We start from the raw sequence: 23347 nt of genomic DNA, 5'->3' as shown, positions 1-23347 counted from the left end.
GTCACAGGTTAAGAGCTATGGAGTGCTTGCTTTCCCTCTTATGCACAGTGCGGTGCCAGGAGTGATGCCTTGCACGCTACGCACTGCCCTCTCTCTCCCCTTTGGCAGTATGTTATGCCCCTCTAGTGGGCTCTTCATTTGACCAATGTACAGTTGTGTGGGTTCATGCGCGATTGCTGAGGCAAGAGCCTCTTGCACAGGTACTGGATTAGCTAGCGGCTAATCCCCCCGCAGGTACAGGTGAATTCGGAGAGGTTTCACGCCAGAAATCTCGTCCGATTCAAAGGGCAAGTAGCCCTACAGGTGCGGGAGCTCGAGGACTTGCTAGGGATGCGACCGGCACGCGAAACGGAGCCCGAAACAGTGAATTACAGCCTGCTGTGTATTTTTGCAGGTTTAGGGTTTTGGCCCTAAACGGACCCTAATACCCCCAGGAGGTTCGGGGACGCAAGGGGACCGCTGTACAGGCGATCTGGCGCATTTTCAGGGCTGAAAACAGAGAATTCAGCGTGCTGCAGATTCTCGCCAGGTTTTGCAAAGTGCTCGTATGCGTCGGGAAAGTCAGTCAATGCGTAGGAATACTGACCGTGAAGGGTTCTAGTACAGTTATGCTGCCGAAATCGGGCTGGAACAGTGGAAATTCAGCCGAGTTTGTGCGGGGCAGCTTGTAGGAACCACAACGTTTATTCCCTCTGTTGAATAATAAAGAAATACCGAAAGGGGCGCCTAAGTTAGGGGCCAATCTGGTGTCCGTCTACTCATACAGGTGCAATCTAGCAGCCTGTATCCCTCTCCCCTTTGTTGTGTCTTGAAAGTACAGTTAAAATAGACGACTAATAATGGGTGAAAGCTAAATCAAGGTTTAAAGTAAAGTCTACCGCCCTTTTTGGATCATACAGGCCGGTTTCATGGTTCCATCGACGGGATTAAATCACTTTTTCCTATAGAAGTGAGCCTTGGTCAGTTTTGGGCTTGAAGACACAAGGGATCATAGACCAGACACAGGGAATTGCAATTATGGCTGACAGACTAGATGATGTGACTGAAGAGGTTTCCTCTTCACAGGGTCAACAGACACATGAAGTGGGTGAGTCCTCAAGACCACCACAGACTGATGATGATATATTCAGGACCCAGTTGGCTACTGCTGTGGCTATGTTCACACAAGTAATGCAGAATCCGAGGTTTCTAGCCTTTCTGCAACCTCCTGTTCCGTCTCAGCAAGTTGGGTCACTGGATCATATTCAAAAGCCTGTTAAGGCTCGAGCACAGGTGATTCATACCGCACAGTCAATGGAAACACCTATACACTTGACGGAGAACATGCAGTCTCCACAACGTATGCCTAAGGTGCAAGAACAGGTGGCTGAGATGCCAGTCTTTCAAGCTGTACCAATTCAGCCCGCCACCTTTCAACAGCCTATAGCTGGTTCTAATGGGCAGGGAAGCAACCTACAGGCTATGCAACAGGTCTTCCCACCACCTTCAGTACACCCTGGCTATTTTGGAGGTGGATCGGTATTCCAGAGCATGGCTGGTCATGCACCTGGAAATCAGTTTTATACGCCAGGAACAGTGTTTGGGGGTGCTCAAACGATGATGCCTAACCCCATGTACAGTGTCATGGGTATGCAACCAGGGTTTCAAAGCACTCAGGGACAATTTGGGATGCCACAAGCAAATTTTGGTATGGCTGGAATTACAAATCAGCAGCCAAATATGGCATTTCCAGGTCAAGTTAATAGCGGCCAAGGAACACAGATGAACCCTATTAGTGTTCCCATGTTTCAGTCACTTCCATATGACAATTTAACGCCGCTGGAGAGGCCAACTCCGTACAAAGAAGGTGGCAAAGGAGTGTCATTCACGACCTTTACAGGGTTTGATGACAGGAAGAAGGCTCTTTCATTCCTCCAGCAGTTTGACAAGGCCTATGCAGGGGGAAATTTTACAGAGGCTTCAAAGGTCCGCAAGGCAGCCACTTTCTTGACAGGGAATGCGGGACAATGGTGGACAACTTTATTGCTTCAAGGGCAAGCTCCGTCCACATGGATTTACTTCAAGCAGATTTTTGCAGCAGCATGGTTATCTGATGATTTCGAAGCAGATGTCATGACAGAATGGCACCAGCTTAATGCTGCCACTTGCAGAAATCTGGATGATTACAATCGGAAGTTTTGGAAAGCTCTACTTCCAGTAACTTCCTATAGGTTTGTGCCATTGACAGAACAGATTGAAAAATACTGTTGTGGCCTACCCAAAGGATTGAGAAAATACTGCACGAAGACAAAAGTCACTACTTTGACGCAGCTCATCGAGGTAGCAAACACTGGCAATGGTTTGCTCAAGGGAGAAGATTGTGAATTTAACATTGGCGTCAAGGCAGGATCAGGCAAGAAAAATTCAGCCAAGAAGCACGTTCCCAATGAGGCTCCTAAAGGGACTCAGGAGTCGGCCAACACAGGGAAAGACAAAGCTACGGCTGAATCAGAAAAAGGACCAGCAAAGAAATGGAAAAGACGTTTTCCTCGCAAGTCAGAAGAGCAAAAGAAGGTCCTGAGGACAGAGAACAAATGCTTTATATGTGAGCAGCCTGGCCACATTGCTTACAACTGTCCTACAAAGAAAAGGCCAGCTGATTCTGAAGACAAGGAGGACAGGAAGGGAAAGAAGCCCATGGCTGGTCTAGTGCCAGATATGGTGGGCGACAAGCCAAATTCAGATGCAAGTGAGCTTTGCAGAGCATGGGGAAAGGTTAGGGATCAAATAGTGCTTATCTTCTTTGATCCAGGTGCCAAAGCCAACTTTATTTCCCCAGAATTGGCTTCAAAGTTGGGAATCAGACCTGAAGAGATGGGGTATACAGCAGAGGCAGGTTTGGCATGTCCTGGCCATACAGAGGCTGTGACACCCATCATTGGAAAGTTGCGTCTACATATCCAGTCCTATGTAGATGCTGAAGAATTTTACATCATGCCACTGGACGGATGTGATGTGTTGTTAGGTATTCCTTGGTTGTTTCGTGTACAGGGAATCATGGATGCCTACAACAAAAAGATCACTGTACAGAGCAGGGGAACGACTCACATTCTGGATGTAAAGCTTAAAGGGGAGTCTATTCCTACTGTATCAGCTTCTGCTATTACTTCTGTAATGAAAAAGCATCTTTCTGCGTACTTGGTTTTTGCACGTGAAGTGTCAGATTGTGATGAATCAAATTTATCTGTGCTAGATAAAGAAAGGTCAATGTTTTTACAACAGTATAGTGACTGTTTTTCCGATTCATTACCGTCTCAATTACCGCCAGAGAGACCCGAGGACCATGCGATAGATTTGGTGCCAGGCTGTAGCCCACCAAATAAGCCTCCGTACAGGGTTAGTGCGGCTCAGCAGAAAGAGATAATGGGCCAAGTACAGGAGCTGTTAGAAAAAGGGCTGATTCAGCCCAGTTCATCTCCATTTTGTTCTCCAGTATTGTTGGTGCAAAAAAGGATGGCTCATGGCGTATGTGCATCGACTACCGTGCACTGAACAAGAATACCATCAAGAATAGGTTCCCTATACCTAGAATTGATGATATTATGGACAAATTAGAAGGAGCAGCTATGTTTAGCAGGATAGATCTAAAGAGTGGGTATCATCAGATCCGCATTAGATCAGAGGATGTGCACAAGACTGCTTTTAGAACAACGTTTGGCCTTTACGAATTTTTAGTGATGCCCTTTGGTCTCACAAATGCTCCTGCTACGTTCAATAGGATGATGGACAGAATTTTCCGTCCACACCAGCAGTTTGTTGGTACATTCTTTGATGACATGATAGTCTACTCAAAGAATGAAGAGGAGCATAGGCATCACTTGGCCATTGTGTTCAAAGAGCTACGCAGTCATAGGTTGCTCATCAATGCAAAGAAAAGTGAGTTTTTTCTGGAAGAGATTCACTTTCTGGGACACATTGTCTCAAAGGACGGTGTCAGAATGGATCCTGCAAAAGTTGAAGCGATCAAGTCATGGCCAAATTTGAAGACGGTGCATGATGTCCGAAGCTTTTTGGGACTATGCTCCTATTACAGAAGGTTTATCCGAAATTTCGCTGAGATTGCTTCACCTTTACATGCTCTTCAAAAGAAGGCAGTCACCTTCAGATGGACACAGAAAGAGATTTCAGCTTTTAATCTCTTAAAGGAAAAGATGACTTCAGATCCAGTCATTGTGTTGCCAGATCTTAGGAAGTCATTTGTGGTCCAGTGCGACGCCTGCGGTAGTAGCATTGGTGCTGTGCTAATGCAAGATGGCAGGGTAGTAGCCTATGAGAGCAGAATTTTGCAAGGGCCAGAGATGACCATGCAGGTCTATGAGAAAGAGTTACTGGCTGTGATTCATGCGCTCTTAAGTTGGAAACACTACCTGCTAGGTGCAGATTTCGTTGTCCAAACGGACCATCAGACCTTGCGATACTTCTTGACACAGACAAAGTTATCTGAAAAGCATATGCGATGGGCAAATATCTTGTCCATGTTCCATTTTCAGATTGTGCATGTGGAAGGCAAGAAGAACGTTGTGGCTGATGCCTTGTCAAGGAAGCCACAAATTTCAGCTGTGTCGATTCCTTATCATCATGAACTTGATGATATGAGAGAACAGTATGCAAATGATGAAGATTTTGCAAGGGTCTTCGAGCAACTAATGGATGGACAACGTCATGAACACTATCTTCTTAAAGACGGGTTCATGATGATGCATGGCAGATTGTGTGTCACAAAGCCATTGCGACGCAAAATTATGGAAGAGAGTCATGTCCCACCGTATGCAGGGCATCGTGGTATCGATGCTACAGTTAAAGCGGTAGAGACATTCTTCTATTGGCCTACATTGAGAAGGGATGTGGATGCCTTTGTGCGAGAATGCCTAATATGCCAAAAGGTCAAGTTTGACAGGCAAAAGGCACCAGGGTTATTGCAACCACTACCTATTCCAGATAAACCATGGGAAAGTATTGCTATGGATTTTATCTTTGATCTTCCGAAAACGCAGACAGGAAACGATGGTATTTGGACCATTATTTGCAGATTCAGCAAACAGGCTCATTTTATTCCTGTCAGGAAGAAGATAAAACCAGATCAGATGGCACGCTTGTTTATGAGCAATATTTTCAAGTATCATGGCATGCCACAGTCGATTATTAGCGACCGTGATCCACGCATGACTAGTTTGTTCTGGAAAGGCTTGTTTGAGAATATGGGTACCACGCTCAAATTCTCTTCGTCATTTCATCCTCAAACAGATGGGCAGTCAGAAGAGGCAAATTCTACTGTCCTAGATCTGCTGAAGTGCTATGTGTCAGAGCATAAAGGAAAGTGGGAGCAATATTTGTCATTGGTGGAGTATGCATACAATAATACAGTGCATTCATCAACTGGCAAGGCACCTTTTGAGATAGTTGAAGGTGGCAAGAAAGTTCCTCCCATACTGCATACAAAGGACAAGATATTTGAAGCAGATAAGTATGTTCAAGACATGGATGAAATGTACAAGAAGGTCAAAGTGGCCTTAGAAAGGACTCAGGCAAAGCAAAAGAAAGCAGCTGATCGTCACCGTCATGAAGTGGTATATTCACTTGGTGATTGGGTGCTTTTACGCTTTGAAAAGGCAAGGTTAAAGAAGATGAAGGGCAAGGAAAGACTCTTTCCAAAGCACAGCATGCGTTACTATGGGCCTTTTCAAGTGTGCGACATAATCAGTGATGTTGCATATAGGCTGAAATTGCCTGACAGTTGGAAGATTCACAATGCGTTTCATGTGAGTCTTCTCAGACCCTATGTGGGTGATGTGCCAGAAGATATGCCAGCTGAAGATCAGCCGGAAGTCGAGGAACTTGACGAGATCTTGGTCCCTGAACAGATTTTGGCACACAAAGAAAGAAAAGTGAAAGGCAAGGTTGCTAGGCGTTACTTAGTAAAGTTCAGAAACTATCCACCAATGGATGCTAAGTGGATGGAAGAAGGTGAACTTGCAGAGTCACCAACTGTGTTATCACTTTACCTGGAAGCCTTCGATTTGCAACCTACCTTGACCCCTTGAGTTTCAAAGCTAAATGGATTGTCAGTCTGACAATGGCTTCTGAGACAAATGATGTACATGGTATTTAAAGTGAGCTCAAATCAAATACCTGTTACATGAATGTTAGAGCTGTACAAATTGTCAGTTTGGCAATTGCTCTTATGGAATGTCCAAAAGTTTGATTAGTGCTATAGAAGTGAGTATTTCTTGTCAGTTTGTCAAGGATACAGTGATTGCTTCTATTGAAGAGTACATGTGTAACTGCATTCATAAACTGTCGGTTTAGATATGCTCGAAAGTGTTACGGGATCCAACGTGTACTATAAGACAGTGGCAAAATGTGCAGCTACCATTTTGTCATTGGAACGTTAGTGACTCAAAGCAATGGCAGAGTGCGAAGCTACCACTATGTCATTGGGACAGGGTTCACACGCAAGCAATACATGAGTCGACGAGGTGTTGAATACACCAGGGTTGACAATGAGCATGTATGTGTCGTATATGTGTTGACAGGTGTTGAATACATCAGTGTTGACAGTAAGCATGTACGACATAGATGCAAACGAGGACGTTTGAGATTTCAAGAGGGGGGTATGTCACCAGCGTGTGACTACTATCTATCCTTTTTGTTGATTTCTTTCTTATTATCTATTTACTTTCACTTTTTGGAAACACCCCTCGGGAAATCTAACTGCCCTGCATTGCATAGCTAGTGTGGAACTGTCCAGAGGGAGTCCAGGCCTGAGGGCAAGAGAGCACTAAGGTTGGACAAGGACTATGGTTAGCCAAGTGGGGTCATTGACTAGCCAAAGTGGAATCCTTTGCTACAGAGGCTACATTTCAGTTCTGGATGTGGCCGCAGTGTACAAAGAGGGTCGGATGACCTAGAAAGATACAATGGCAGCATCTCCTAAAATTTAGGGAACTGCTATTTTGGGACCTGAAAATGTGTTGGCGTCATTACCTCCGGAATGACAAAGGGAACATTTTCTTACTCTGCCGTGAAGTCAACTGGGCAACCGGTTGGGACATTTTTAGGCGGCAACCCCGAAACGGGAAAATGCTTGTAAAAGTGCCAAGTGGCACCTTCTGGTGCACTTGCCTTATGCAACAAGAAGTGGCGCTGAATTTGAAGAGGGGAGAGCCTCATTTTCAGATTTTGTCACAGGTTAAGAGCTATGGAGTGCTTGCTTTCCCTCTTATGCACAGTGCGGTGCCAGGAGTGATGCCCTGCACGCTACGCACTGCCCTCTCTCTCCCCTTTGGCAGTATGTTATGCCCCTCTAGTGGGCTCTTCATTTGACCAATGTACAGTTGTGTGGGTTCATGCGCGATTGCCGAGGCAAGAGCCTCTTGCACAGGTACTGGATTAGCTAGCGGCTAATCCCCCCGCAGGTACAGGTGAATTCGGAGAGGTTTCACGCCAGAAATCTCGTCCGATTCAAAGGGCAAGTAGCCCTACAGGTGCGGGAGCTCGAGGACTTGCTAGGGATGCGACCGGCACGCGAAACGGAGCCCGAAACAGTGAATTACAGCCTGCTGTGTATTTTTGCAGGTTTAGGGTTTTGGCCCTAAACGGACCCTAATACCCCCAGGAGGTTCGGGGACGCAAGGGGACCGCTGTACAGGCGATCTGGCGCATTTTCAGGGCTGAAAACAGAGAATTCAGCGTGCTGCAGATTCTCGCCAGGTTTTGCAAAGTGCTCGTATGCGTCGGGAAAGTCAGTCAATGCGTAGGAATACTGACCGTGAAGGGTTCTAGTACAGTTATGCTGCCGAAATCGGGCTGGAACAGTGGAAATTCAGCCGAGTTTGTGCGGGGCAGCTTGTAGGAACCACAACGTTTATTCCCTCTGTTGAATAATAAAGAAATACCGAAAGGGGCGCCTAAGTTAGGGGCCAATCTGGTGTCCGTCTACTCATACAGGTGCAATCTAGCAGCCTGTATCCCTCTCCCCTTTGTTGTGTCTTGGAAGTACAGTTAAAATAGACGACTAATAATGGGTGAAAGCTAAATCAAGGTTTAAAGTAAAGTCTACCGCCCTTTTTGGATCATACAGGCCGGTTTCAGCTGCTCATTGGGAGAAATGGATGATAGAACTGGAGGTGTGATGGATCGCCAATCAGAGTCGCTCTCGACGTTGTTGAAGTCGCCTCCAACAACCCAAGAGTCTACAGCAGGTAGAACAGCAGCCAAGGAGGACCAAAAAGTAGCCCTTTCCCGAGGAGTAGTGGGTGCATAGACTGACATAAAACCAATGATAGATTCCCGAATCCGAATAGAAACATAAACTGCTCTGCCAGCGACAAGGGTACCATGCTGCTGAACTGAGGCCAAGTAACGTGGCCCCACTAAGATGCATACACCGCAACTCTGTCCATGAAGGCCCAGAGCAGGCTCCCAAAAAGTGTGGGCGCCCGAGGGCATGAGATTACCAAAGGGAGTGGCAATCTTATGCTCCTGTACTAGTAATATATCCACAGTGTCCACTACATGAGCGTGTAAAATCTCTGCGAAGTAAAAGCTTATCCTTTTTAGTTTAAAGTTGAGTACTTGTTTCAAGTTTGAGCCAAGCAAGCTCCTTTCAACTTATTTTGCGTATGCCTTTTATTAAAAACATTTTTAAGTAAATAATAGTCTGTTTTATCTAGTTTTGTTTAGTAGCAAATAAAGTGAATTTTTTTTTTTGGTTTTCTTGTGTCCCTTGCTTTTGTAGTTTTACGAGTGTTTTATCCTCTCTTATAATTCGTGAGTTCAGACTGTTCTGAACTTATGAAGGTATATATATAGAAAGTGTTCTGTACGCAGACAGTATTTCAACCTAGTTATTTACCTGCATCTGAAGCGCCTCTTATACGAGTTTTAATAACTTATTATTAAATGACATTAAGCCCAACATTTCCAACCCGTGGGGTTATTTTGGCCCTTGCACTGCTCGACCTCGCAATTAGTACCTATAAAGGGTCACCACTTCAGCAAGTCAATTCAGTATCCCAATGGGCAGTAAAATGCCCTAAGTACCTGTTATGTCTCGCTCATAGGAGAGGGAATCCAGGGGATGGGCGTCCAATGTCCGGACGGACGTAGTGTGAACACGACCAGTGTGGCCGGCCATTATTATAAAAGGGAGGCCTTGTGCAGTTATCGACCCCCACTGGCAGAGTGCCAGTGGTTAGCCCGCGAGGCTAGGAGTGCGTGAGGTCACCTCGAGGGGGTGAGGCCGGGTGGTATGGGACGCTCGGTCTTACAGGTGCACGCCTACGTCCTCGGATGCTGGCCCCAGCACGGGGGAGCTACCGGATGGTGGCTATGGTCGGGTGGTTCGTCCGACGCGTGTCTGTAGGCAGTCCGTACAGCCGGGAGATCCACTCCTGCATTCGTTTCATGGTATCAGAGCCGGCTTGGCTGCACGAAGGACTGTGTGCACACCTAGGGGCTGGTTAGAGTCGGATAATCACTATTTCATGCAAGTTTTGATGAGATAACTGTTTAATTGATCATTTTCTTCTCATGAGCATGTTTGCAGGTGAAATTTAATGTGCTTCTCGTTGATTTTTGATAAAACTCAGCAATCTAGCAGGTGCAAGTGCGAAAAATTAGAGAATTTTTGTCAATCTTGTTGATTTTTGATAAAAATCGGTCATTTATTCATTGAGTTGCTGATTGTGGACTGAAAATTCAGCATACTGTATTTTTTATTTTCTAATCTCTCTATAACCTTCTCTTTGTGCGAAGTATACACACACAAAGAGAGAGAGAGAGAGAGAGAGAGAGAGAGAGAGAGAGAGAGAGAGAGAGAGAGAGAGAGAGAATGATACTGTGAGTGACGGTGTGAAGGATTTGGGGGTGGCCTCTATAACACCTCCATTTTCACAAGATATATGAGGAAAGGAAAAGTAGCTCTCACACACTCACAAAATCGCTCATCCTTGCACACAAAGAACCCCGCCTACACTCGAATAGCTTCCCTCTACTCTGCCATAGCCCCAACCATGATCAATTGCACTCAAGGAAGCCAAAAAAACCACTAAATTTTGGGAAAAAGACCAACAAAAAACCAAGGAAAATCTCTGCACTTTTGTTCATAAACTCCATACCCTCACACCATCTCAGTAGCCCTTACATATGCAAGACGGGACTCCATAGCCACTCCCAACCATGCACATGAACCCATCAAAAACCATGACAATCATGTGTTATACAAAAACTCGCTATGTTTAGCCAAAAACCTCTGAAAAAACCATGGAAAACATGGGGAAACACTCTCCCATTCATAACGATAACAAAGGGCTTTCACTACCAAACCTGAGCAGCAGGCACACGCGTATAAGAGAGCTCCGCTTCAAGCAGCTTCCATCACCAAAAAGCAAGAAGAAGGGTGAAAGTGCCATATTCATGGCCTTCTTGATGAGAGACACTCTCCAATCAAGGCTCCAGGCCCTCGCACACACACGGGCACCTCTACTACACAACCCCCACACACCACAGCACGCTATAGCTACAAGGGCTTCCTTCTTCACAGCTGAAAACCCAACTCACTCACGACCCCAAGCTGATAAAAGTCCAATTTTTCTTCATATTTTTTAAAGCATACTCTTTGAAGTCTCGACACTTTTATGTACAAAAACAACAAAACTATGTATATTGCGCAGCTACTGCCCATGCATAGTTACACCTGGTACTAACCGCTTTTGTGCCCTTTGAACAAGCATTATTTATGTATAAATCTCTCTTAAAAAGCATGAAAAAAGGTCCCTCAAGCATTCTCAGGGTGGCCTGCACCATCTTGCAAAAACATGTCACATATTGCCCCCCCAACGAGCATTGAACACTTTCAAGTGTTTCATGTACATACTGTTAAATTTACACCACTCTACTACTTCACACAAGTCTAGGGCACTTCCTTGTACCGCCAGTGTCATCCGGCTGGCCACCCATAGTCTAGGTTGTACCTTGTCCGGCCACCCAAGTTTGGGGCCGGCTGTCCACTTGAGTTGGGCACCCACCTTGGGCACTCATATATATGGGGCCAAGGGGATACACATTATAGATCATCTGACTGTATAGAGAGGGTCTTTTGTTTTGGTAGTCATGCGGGGTTGATCGCCCCCTATTCCACACATAGCATTTTGTGTTGTCTTCTCTCTCTCTCTCTCTCTCTCTCTCTCTCTCTCTCTCTCTCTCTCTCTCTCTCTCTCTCTCTCTCTCTCTCTCTCTCTCTTCCGTACACGATCAGAGCTCAGGCTCTCCATGGTCCGGGCGCACCTTCCGCATCAGGTACTCCTACGAAGAAGAAAATCAGCCAGTGTTTTTCCAAGGAGAGGCCAGCCCTCTCAACCTACAGAAGCGTTCCATCGCAAAAAACCTGCATTTTCAGCCCATCTGCATTTTGGGCATCAGAAAACCCTAGCGTTTTTTGGAGGTTGCTTCTGTTTTTGCTCTCCCTTGGTGGCGATGACCTCTTGGCTGCCAGCACTGGTCCTTTTGGGCACTTTCCTCGCGAAAGACCCCTCCCTCCACCTGCGTTTTTGGCTGATTCAGCAGTGGTTTTGCAAGAGAGGGGCAGCTAGCCACACCCACTTGGATCTTGCCGCTCCTATTCCTCTTCATATCATCAGTTTTCAGCCAGCATTCACTGCTGTTTTTTCTCTGTTTTCAGCCCTCCGACGGCTATGCACACAGAGATAAACCCTCCCTACACCCTCTGCACCGCTCCGGACCTCGCCGGGAGCGTACGAGCACGCTGTAAATTGCTGGACAGCAATGTTTTCATCACCTCGCAGTTGCGTTTTTGGGTGGACAGCAGCCTCTTGGCTTGTGTTTTTCACAGAGGATGAAGTTACCTCCTGCCAGGACACCATCCGGTGGTGGTCCGCGCAGTCTCTCAGTGACTGCTGCAGTGCACGATATCTTCGACATCAGCTTGATCATCAACGGGCGTACGATCCTTGGCAGATCCATTCATTTCAGCCATCATTCGGCGGTTGCGCACTCCAAAGGGGGTGGTGACTTGTGGTTTGCTAAGGACACACCTATGCACTCATCAGAGGAGTTCACACAAGATATGGCCATGCTTATGGCATATGGGATTCCAACATTCCCAAAGAGGAGACCACCATCTTGGGTGGACAGACACTGACCACTTGACCTCGACACGTCAGATCACTTGCTTACATAGGGGCACCTACATGGACTTAGGGAGAGGATCTTGGATCTCTTCTTGGACAGGTTCATTGCTTACAGATCGGAGTGTGACTTCAGTGCTTTGGACTCTCTTGGAGAGTTTTACCCGCAAGATACGAGAGAACAAGCATCATTACGCGACTACATCCGAAGTCGCTCAGAGCTTGGCTTGGATGGTAGTACGGTTGGTCTTCTACACTCCTGATCATTTGGATTGCTACCTTTAGAGTTGCTTACACTCACCCTCGGTAACCTTCTAACAGACTTATCCCTTGACCTGGCAGTAGTACGGTTGCTCTTCTACACTCCTGATCATTTGGATTGCTACCTTTAGAGTTGCTTACACTCACCCTCGGTAACCTTCTAACAGACTTATCCCTTGACCTGGCAATAGGCCACTCCCAGCTCATTCACATTGAGAGCCACACCAAGATACGGTTCGGTAGCGTTGTTGGCGCGGATTCTGTTTTGGTTGTGTAAGGTGCAGCGGAGTGAGTGTTTGAACTTTGCTCAAGATGAGTGCTCCGAACTGTGCTCAAGGTTCCTTTTTTATTCTCATGGAAGGGAGAGCCTTCCGTTCTTAATGAGAGAGTGCAATGGATACAAACAAAGTGAATGGACACTGTGCCTGAAAGAGTATGAGACTGAGAGATAGAGAGAGAAGAGAATACAACACCAGAGACGTAAAACCCTCCTCCGAAGGCCTCACTCTCGTTGGCGAGAGTGGTCTACTATTGATTGCACAAACTCGTACAAGTGAATGACTGTGGACTGATGCAATTCCAGGCTATGTCGAGGTCGACGACGGGGATGACAAGATCGACACTAAGGCTGAAAACTGATGCAGATTCACTGCTGTCCAAAAACGCTACTGGCTGAAATCTGATGCAATTCTACTGCTGTTCCAAAAACGCTAATAGCTGAAAATTGCTGGAACCAAAAACGCTGATGTGGGCTGGTTTCTGCTGGCTGAAATTCGCTGGTTTTTCGGGTGTCAACCGCTGAAATTTGTTGATGCTAGGCGATGATGAAAACGCTAGGCAAAGGGGGGACGATTTTGGGGATTCTGGAAACGCCAGGGCTGAGACTGTATGGCGATGGAGTCTTGATGAAAAACGCCAAGGCTTGGGAGGCTATGGCGATGGGTACTACTGAAAACGCCAGCCAAGAGAGGACTAGGGCGATGCTTGATGGAAACGCTAGAGAAGGTGAGGTTATTGCTTGGAGGAAAAACGCCACCAAGGGGGGGGATCTTGCTCAGAGAGAGGGGGAACCTGCTGCCTGTGGCCTGTGTTCTCCTTGCTCTTCAGCCAATTAGTGCTAGCCTAGGTTTGCTTATATATAAACTTACTCAATTTGCCCTACCTACTTTCCAACAAAAGTCACTTAAATTAATAAGTGAAAAATGTCAAAAATAGGGAAAATAGCTTAAATGCACTGGAAATTTCCCCTGAAGGATTCTGATGGATTCTGATGGGAATGCTTATGATCATGCTGTGTACAACCAGAGGATATGCATCTACACTAAGTGTTTGGGCATGCACGGTCTGCGAACAGATTCACATAAGTGCCAGATCACTTGCTAATCTAGACTGGCTGGACTGACGGAACCCTTGTCGTGATGTAGCTTGTCCACGGACAGGTAGGGTTGGATGTGTCATGTGACAGGTTGACACAGGAGGATTGGAGGCAGGAGATACAAGCAAGACGACGCAGACAGATTGGTCTGGCCTTTCCTCTTCTCAGAGATTATTCACAACACAGACTGCTCAGTATGGCTTTCCCTACTTCTACAAGATGATCACGGTGAAGACAACTTGGTCTGACCACACCTCTTCGTCAGAGGCCCTTCATAGCGCAGACTATTGAGTCTAGCTTTCCCCTCATCTTGGATTACCCTACCTACAGACAGGACACCATCCAGTGGTGATCCGTGCGGTCTCCCGGTGAGTGCTGCAGCTTACGATAGCTTCTACAGTGCAGACTGTTTAGTCTGGCTTTCCTTGTTTCGGAGGACGTTTACGACGCACATTGCTGCATCTGGCCTTCTTGGAGTTTTACACAGCTTAGCCACCTGGCCACACTAGGTTACAGGTTCATGCATTGACAGGCTTACGGTCTTCATGGGCTTCTCCATTTTCTCCAGACGATTTGACTACAAATACCACAAATCCTATTGGGTAGGACACTTGCAGGTCTATTGGCACTTCTTTTACGACAAGGAGTTCTTTTCACACTTGGTTCGGGACCTTCACGCAGATCTTCACCCTGTCTCGGTGACGTTGGGACACCCCAAACTGCTGCTACACTCGCGGAGTTCGCTGGAGTATTGTCCTTTAGTGGACATTGCATCAGACATCTTCATCCATTTGCCTCACATCTTCGGCTTCATGCGGTTTTGTTCAGCATCAAGTGTTGAGAGGGGGTGTTAGATTTACACCACTGCTACTTCACACAGGTCTAGGACACTTCCTTGTACGACTAGTGTCACCACAGTGGCCACCCATAGTCTAGGTTGTACCTTGTCCAGCCACCCAAGTTTGGGGCCAATCGTCCACTTGAGTTGGGTGCTGTCACAAGACGGGCACCACGTGCCAATAGAAAAGAACAGACTGAACAAACTTTTAGCACTTCAATAACAACTGCACTAAGAGAGAGAGAGAGACGACGCGCGACATAGTGGCGGAATTCCAACCCAGAGAGTATTAGCCCCAAACCTTGGCACCCCTTTCAGTATTTCTTTATATAGCATCAACACAGTACAAGCCGGTACTCCAGACTTTGCACCTTTCCCAGGAAGCATGCCAGAGAATGAGCCCATGGCCTCATATTTAAAGGCCCTAGGCCCCAAAAGCAATTTACATGAAAAGCGACTCAAAAGCAATGCCAAAGAGCTACCAGCGTAAATCACGGAAATTCCAACAACTTCCACGTCAGCAGTCAACCCAAAACGCGAAAATCTGTACAGTCTGCCACGTCATCTTGTCAACGCAATTTTCGGAGCGTCCGTACAGATCTGCCACGTCCTCAATTGGCTATGTAAGCTGTGTGTGGGTCCTGCTTTATTTTAATCCTTTATGTCACTTAGGCCCCATCGGACGGGGTCCCATTAGTTGGTAGGACTTCTTCTTGTGCTGTTGCTTGTCTTCTTAGGGTTTAGGCCCCTTGGCTGGGATCTGCATGTCACGTGACACATCCAACCCTATGTGTCTGTGGACAAGCTACGGCACGACGAGGGTTCAGTCAGTCCAGTCAGTCTAGATTGGAAGTGATTCGGCACTTTTGTGAGTCTATTCATAGACCGTGCATGCCCAGATACTTAGTGTAGATGCATATCCTCAGGTTGCACACAGCATGATCATAAGCATTCCCATCAAAATCCTTCAGGGAAATTTTCCAGTGCATTTAGCCTATTTTACCTATTTTTGACATTTTTCACTTATTATTTTTAAGTGACTTTTGTTGAAAAGTAGGTAGGGCAATTGAGTAAGTTTGTATATAAGCAAACCTAAGCTAGCACTAAATGGCAGAAGAGGCAACAGGAGCCAAGCTCAGCAGGCAACTTCTCAAGCAAGACCTTGGTGGATTTTCCTCCAAGCAAGACCATCTCTCCCCCTAGCTTTTTCTCATCAAGGAGATCATCGCCCTAGCCCTGCATCAGACTAGCGTTTCCAAGCAAGAAGATTATCGCAACAGAAGCTTCAACAGCTAGCGTTTTTGCAGCAGATCTTCACCGATACCAACCTCAACACCTAGCGTTTTTAGAGACCCATCACCTAGCGTTTTTGACAGTTTCTAGCATGGCGTTTTTCAACAATGAAAGACCAACAGATTCAGCCCTTAAGAACCTCGGTTTTCAGCCCTAAACCTGCAGAATTTCAGCAACAAAGACCTACAAAAACAGCCCCCAAAATCAGCGTTTTTGAACTAGCCGCAGATTTCAGCCCATAGCGTTATTGGACAGCAGATAAAAGATTGCAGATTTCAGCCCTTAGGTCGGTGTCGCCATCCCCGTCGTCATCGTCGACATAGCCTAGACTTGCATCAGTCACATGCATTCCCATTGTACCGGTTTGTGCAATCATAAGTAGACCACTCTCGTTGGACTCTCGCCAACGAGAGTGGGGCCTTTGGACGAGGGTTTTACAACGTCTCTGGTGTCGTATCTCTATTCTCTCTCTATCTCTCGGTCGCATACACTTGCATGCACAGTGTCCATTCACTTTGTTTGTGATCATAGCATCTCTCATTAAGAACGGAAGGCTCTACCTTTCATAAGAACAAAAGGAACCTTGAGCACAGTTCAGAGCACTCATCTTGAGCAAAGCGCAAACATTCATTCCGTTGCACCTAACATTGGTATCAGAGCTTTGGCAGTGTTTTGTATCACTCAAGGAAAGAACCACAAGAATGACAAGAATTTTTTTTTGCTTGTTGCGGTCGCACGAACCCAAGTTCGCTTGGGCGTGTCGATTCCTAATCGTGTTTTTGAAGAGTGACAAGAAACCCAAGAAAGAAGGGCTTGTCCAACCTCCCCTTGTGCCTCTTTTCACTCATTGAGAGCGAACCATGCACTTAGCGGCCGGCCAATCGACGTGAGGTGGGAAAAAGCAACCTTGGTGTGAGCGCAAGGCCGCCAAAGGATGCGCCCACGGAAAAGAGAAGAACTCGGGTGTTATGAGCGCGTATAGAGCTAGAGGAGAGCAAGAGGAGGCGCTCACAATGTACAAGAACTTGGATTTGATGATAAGCTTAATATTGATTACAAGACTTAATACTTTATTAAAAGAGCTAGATACAAGACTTGGATTACATGACTTGAGTACAAGACAAGGCTTGATTGCAAGGACAAGACTTGAACATAAGAACTAGAAGAAGGATTTCCTCACAGGAGGCTCACAACTGGTGTTGGCAAGACTGAGGGGCTTGTGGCCCAAGACCCCTATTTATACTAGTGCTTGAGGAGGTTACTTGAGGAGGTTACTTGAGGAGGTTAGGACTTTCTAGGTTCTTCTTGAGGAGGTTAGAATCTTCTAGAACCTTCTTGATCCTTCTAGTTCTTCTAGAACCTTCTCGATCCTTCTTCAAATTTCTAGAGCTTTCCAGAAACTTCTAGATTCTTTCGGAATCTTCTCCAAGCTTCTAGAAACTTCTTGATCCTTCTAGTTCTTCTAGAACCTTCTAGATCCTTCTTCAACTTTCTAGAGCTTTCCAGAAACTTCTAGATTCTTCCGAAATCTTCTCCATGCTTCTAGAAACTTCTAGAATCTCCTTGATACTTTTAGAACTTCTAGAATCTTCTAGATCCTTCTAGAGCCTTCTAGCGATGATGTAGGCGATGATGCAGGCAGCGACTGACTCTCAAGCATCCATGACATTACCCCCTCCTCTAGCCACGAGTTCCACAAGGAGCAGTGGTGTTCCTTGAGTTGGGCTTCCATAGATGATGTTGATGGAACTCTTGGACTTTGAGAGATGCATATTGTAGATTGTGTGCTGCTTCCCAGGTTCGTTCACTAACATCATAGCCTTTCCAATGCACCAAGTACTGTAACTTGCCACGCGAAACTCGAGAATCTAGGACTTTCTCGACCTCATATTCGTCATGTCCTTGAATCTCAACGGGAGGAAGTGGTTGTAGGGCTCTCCTGAGATCTTAGATGTGTGACAAGGTTCTAGGACTGAGACATGAAAGACCGGATGGATTTTCATGGATGAGGACAATCGGAGTCGATAGGTGACTAGATTGACTTGACGGATAATTTTAAACGGGCCAAGCCTTCGATAATCAAGCTTTTGACAGGGACGAGATGAACGCAGATCACATCGGAGGAGCCACACTTTATCCCCTTCTTTGTATTTTGGATGCTGCATGCGATGGAGATCTGCACTTTCCTTATACTTGGATTGAGCTTCTTTGATATGAATTGTAAGTTCTTTGTGAATTGCAGATAATTGTTGTGTAAGATGAATAGCAGCTGGATTCTTCACTTTGATAGTGTGTGGATATCCTCTTTGGGATGTTGACCATAGTTAGCAAAGAATGGAGTGTGACGGGTGGAGGTATGAAAACTGTTATTATAGGAGAATTATACTAGCGGTAGGAGCTCGACCCAATTATCCTGGTGATAATTGATAGTACATCGGAGATATTGTTCCAAAACTTGATTTACTCTCTCTGTTTGTCCATCACTTTGTGGGTGATTGGCTGAGGAGAGGTTGATTTGTACTCCGAGTAGCTTGATAAGCTTTTCCAAAAGCTAGAGATGAATTGTGGGCCTCGATCAGAAACTGTCATCCGGTAATCCGTGATAACGATAGATATGCTGTAGAAAGAGTTTGGCCGTACCTTCGTTGGTGATGGTTTTAGTGGTTGGAATGAAGTGTGCCATTTTTGTAAACCGATCCACGACTACTAAAATGGAGTCAAATCCTTGTGACAAGGGTAGCTCTACAATGAAATCCATGGAGATGGATGACCATGGTTTGGTTGGAATGGGCAAGGGATGGAGTATTTGTAACTAAGTCAGACTTTGTAAATAATTAATTATTTACGAGAAAAAAATTATCTAATTAGTTGTGTGCACATCAGAATAGATTTAGCAGTTCTGGGGCCTCAGGTGCGCCCAAGTTTGGGCCAGTGCACCTCAGGGAGACCCTAGCAGAAAATACCCTGAAGCCCTAGCTATTGGGAAATCGGGTCTTCAATGAAGGGGTAGATAGTAGCCTCAGATTTCAAGCTCAGAAAATTATGCACGCTAGTGCAAGCACACGAATGAGATGGGGTCCTTAGACTATTAACCCTAAGGCTTGATTATTTTACGGCCTTAGGATAAGTTAGTTAAAAGTATTCTTAAATGATTTGCGTTGGACCAAATGGCCGAACAAGTGCGAACAGGTAATGCCAGAGCATTGCTGGCACGACAATGCTCTAGGGAGCAGCTAACGTTTTCATTTGTTGCATCTATGTTTGCAGTTGTGCACTTAATTGCACATTTCATTAACTAGCATAGGATTTTTAAAGTCAAAAGTTGAATGGTTTTTAAATTTTAAAGTAAGTGTGCCACTTGGCACACTTTCCCATGCAATCTCTCTCTCTCTCTCACTCCCTCTCTTCATGCTAGCGCCCCCTCTTCTAGGAGGCTATAAGAGAGCAGCCCCTCCCCCTCTTGCCAGGTTGGCAATGCACTACCCCCCCCAAGTTGACCATCCTCTACGCAGTGAAGCTCTCCATTGAGCTTGAGAGCAACACCTTGTGGTGTATGTGGAGCCTCTGAGCACCCATCAACTAGAACAAGGCCTCTCATGGTTGCTTGCACCTTTGGGAGAAGTTTCATCGCGTAAAGTAGTAGAAAACTCTCTTTCTCCCTTGTCTAGCTGCTGCAAATTCCCTGTTTTCAGCCCCTAATCACTTGTATTAGGGTGAATTTCAGCAAAGTCTTAATAGAATCTCATTCCCCACTACCTACTCTACACATACACCAGTTTGGAGCATTTCCATCGCGAAAAGGACCTCCAATTTGGCATTGGAAAACGCTCAGGTAACAATTTCTGGTTATATGCAGAAAATTACAACAAGCGTGTGTGTGTGTGTGTGTGTGTGTTTTGCATGTTTCTGTGGTTGGTTAATTGCAGGAATGATTACGTCCAAAGTGGCACAATTAGCGGAAGATAGACCCTCATTCGTGAGAGCTTCCGATGAGTTTTGTGGAAGGTAGACTCTCCCCTACGAGAGCTTCCCAAAATCTCGCAGAAGAGGATAGATCCTCTCAATAGTCAGAGAGCAGTTCTTCTACTCTCTCAGTCAGAAGCAGAAAAATGCCAAGAAAGAATAGAGGACGGGCTTTCGCCCCGTTCGCACTCATCTTGAGCAAAGCGCAAACATTCATTCCGCTGTACCTAACACTGCAAGTTGCCTCCATTCTTCAGGGCTTGACACGTCAGCAGTTTGTGGCAGGTGCCCACCTTGGGCACTCATATATATGGGGCCAGGGGGTACGTATTATAGATCATCTGATTGTATAGACAAGGTCTTCTGTTCTCGTAGTCATGGGGGGTTGATCGCCCACAGATAGCGCGTTTTGTGTTGTCTCCTCTCTCTCTCTCTCTCTCTCTCTCTCTCTCTCTCTCTCTCTCTCTCTCTCTCTCTCACTCTCTCACACACACACACACACACTTCCGCACACGCGCACTCACACATACTCTTGTATCATTGTAAATATTGTCCTATTTTTCATGCCACAAAAGCACCAAAACATAAAATGAGAGCTAAGAAAACATGAATTCCCTCACCATCCACTTCCATGTTGCATCCAAAAACCATACACATAACATACCAAAAGCTTTTTCCATTAGGGTGAGGTTTCTCCTCATCAGCAGGAGAGAGGATTCTCTCTCCCTACACTCTCATGCAATAGAGAAAAAGCATAAGCTGTTTTTATTGCAAATCGCAAATTTGGAGAAGGGGGGGGGAGGGGGGGCTTTTTTCTTGCAAACTATAATTATTGGGCTGCTTTTTGAGCGCGAGCCATTTTGAGAGCATATTGTGTGCACTGACACACTCAATGAATAGTTAATGAATAGTTTAAGCCCACACACTTTGTACATACAGATTGCGACTTTGAAGAAGACTTCTTGCAAATTCTTCTCGTCAATTGTACACGGTCAATCAATAGACAAATCCCCAACCGGGGGCGTCGAAAGTGGCAATTCAAGGCAACCAATTCTCTTTCACAATCTTTGTCATCTCTCTCTTCACTCTCTTGTTTTGTTCAATTATCAGATGCTTAGAAGTATCAAGAATTGCAAATTGTGGTAGTTCACTATTTTTCGTCCGACCATTCGCTGAAAGTGGTTACATAAATCTAAATCGATTGCTTCACCCCAAAAAGAGGGAGGGAGAGGGGCATGATGCAAGCGAGGGAATGCCATCTCACTCACTATCCTATTCATCCTCTCCACAACACCATGATGATGAGGGATGTAGGTAAGAGAAGTTTGTTGTTGAACTGCTCTTAAGACAGAGAAATGAATTAAATCATTACATACGCCTCCATTATCCCTTCTCAAGATGAGACTATAGAGTTACATTGGTCTTCAACTAGATTGATCCACTATTGAGAGAGAGAGAGACAGAGAGAGAGAGAGCATTAGACTTGTTGGCAAGAAAAAATTACATATAGCCCTCATGCTCAATATGGTATTCTATATGTATGTGTGGACCTTCACTATGGTTTTAAGAATTGAGGCCGTCTCCTAGATTTTAAAATTTCTTGGTTCTCATCTTACTTTGAGGCGGAAGCTAAGGATCCACTCTTCATGTTGGTGCACTTGGGATATAGAAGTGGCACTCTAGATATGCAATCAGCTACTATACATGCTTTGTGTAGGAGTCTATCTTCTCTACTATTTGATGAATGACACTATGGGTGGTGCAAAACGCTAATTGCTTGCATACCATGAGCCTTCAACAGCTAGTACGCTCATTAGCAGATCAATAAAGCTCCTCCACACCCTTCGCAGTCAATGCGTTAAATTACCTGGCTATTCATTGAAGAGCGTCATATACTTGTTTCGAGGAATTGGCCTCGTACACCACTTTTCTTCCACCTCACATGGGGCAAGATTACTTTCGCAATATGGACCCACCAATGTGGTATATCCTAAATTCCTCTTATATACCACTTGTACCATTTGAATGGCTTTCCAGCTCCTCTACATCCGCGTAGTGATAGGCTCCTTCTAACACCCTAGGCACTCACCGGATACGTCTCTGCTTCTACCAGGCCAAGATTTCCCTGGTTAGCTTTTGGCGATTGAGCTGCTTGCCCCACAACATAGAAGGGAAATATGGAACGATAGCCACAATGACCCCAAAAAGTAAGGCACCACATAATCACGCCATAAAAGGGAAAACAAAGTGGCACGGCCAGGCATATCCATACAGCATCAACACGCGATTTGGGTAAGACTGGCATGATATATGGCAATGTATGGACTAGAACTACCTCATACAGCAATGAACAAGCACAAAACAGCCCTCACCCCCTATCATCTGCCCCCTGAAAGATGCCGGGGCTTGCACCTTGTACATATACGAGACGACTAACTTAAACACATGCAGGCATTAGCAAATAACACTAAGGCCTGAGCGAGCACTCCTATGATGGAACAATAGAGAGAAGGAGAGATCGAGGCAGTTTTGCCATTGGGCCATCACTATAGACATGACGCAGAAAAAATAACAAAATAAACCAAACTAGAATGAGTGAAGGCTTCACTTTGTGAACACGTATACAGGTGCAGAGGAAATAAGAATGGGATTAGCACAAGGCGCAAAACTCGTCTTACAACTTTTTTCCTTGACCGAGTAAGAGAAGAAACAAAACCACTTGAGCAGAAAAAAACTATTTCCTTTCACCAATTATTACAGGATTTTCACGGGATATTGTACAGGATTGAAAACCCCTGGCAGTAGAGAACAAGCTTACCTTCATCAGAAGAACCACCCAATGCACATACTATTTTGTTGCGGTGATGGATGTGTCTGCTGCCTTTTTGGCCTGGCCAGAAAAGATGGAACTCTCTGCAACCCAGAAACCTGGTTGTCCATTTGGAAAAAAAGTCTTTTAAAACCTAAACGTGTACTTCATGCCCATAAATCTGCGTGAGAAAAGCCTTGAAAATGGTTGTACATTTCAAGTCAAAACCCTCTTGAGCAGCTGAAATTGTACCTTGGAGACTGGGCAGACCCATGACCGTCTGGGCGACCCACAAGCGGGGCTGCCGGAGAGAGGGAAATTCTTAGACCCGCCATCTTCCCCTCTTCACATCCAAAATTGTAAATGGACAGAGAGAGAGAGAGAGAGAGATATGAGATGAGTGCCCTCTATGGTCAAAAAATCATGGGACCAAATGAAACATGTCACATGCCCAATGTTGAGCTGAACAGTGACTCTCGATGCTTGATGACATTGGAGATGAGGTTGGCAATTAAGAGCTCACAACATAAGGATAAGGGGGGGGAGAGAGAGAGAGAGAGAGAGAGAGAGAGAGAGGTATGTAGGGAGTGCTTCGAGCTAAAAATTTGAGAAAAACAAGCTCA

At 45.6% G+C, this 23347-nt stretch overlaps 1 protein-coding gene across 1 annotated transcript in view; it reads right to left on the bottom strand.

Annotated features, from left to right (window-relative positions):
* LOC147449514 (protein CHAPERONE-LIKE PROTEIN OF POR1, chloroplastic-like) overlaps window positions 1–23133 on the bottom strand; it is a 50330-nt gene extending 27197 nt beyond the window's left edge. The window contains exons 1-2 of the mRNA XM_086522629.1: window positions 22977–23133; window positions 22734–22843 (exon numbers count right to left, since the gene is read on the bottom strand). Of these exons, the coding sequence (XP_086378755.1) occupies window positions 22734–22843; window positions 22977–23059 (193 nt within the window). The 5' untranslated portion in view covers window positions 23060–23133. The remainder of the gene's footprint in view (window positions 1–22733; window positions 22844–22976) is intronic.
* Window positions 23134–23347: the final 214 nt, after the last annotated feature.

Source organism: Adiantum capillus-veneris, chromosome 10 (genome assembly GCF_014529385.1).
Source record: "Adiantum capillus-veneris isolate H3 chromosome 10, ASM1452938v2, whole genome shotgun sequence".
Classification (NCBI taxonomy): domain Eukaryota; kingdom Viridiplantae; phylum Streptophyta; class Polypodiopsida; order Polypodiales; family Pteridaceae; genus Adiantum; species Adiantum capillus-veneris.
This window is presented reverse-complemented; position numbering and strand designations above follow the sequence as displayed.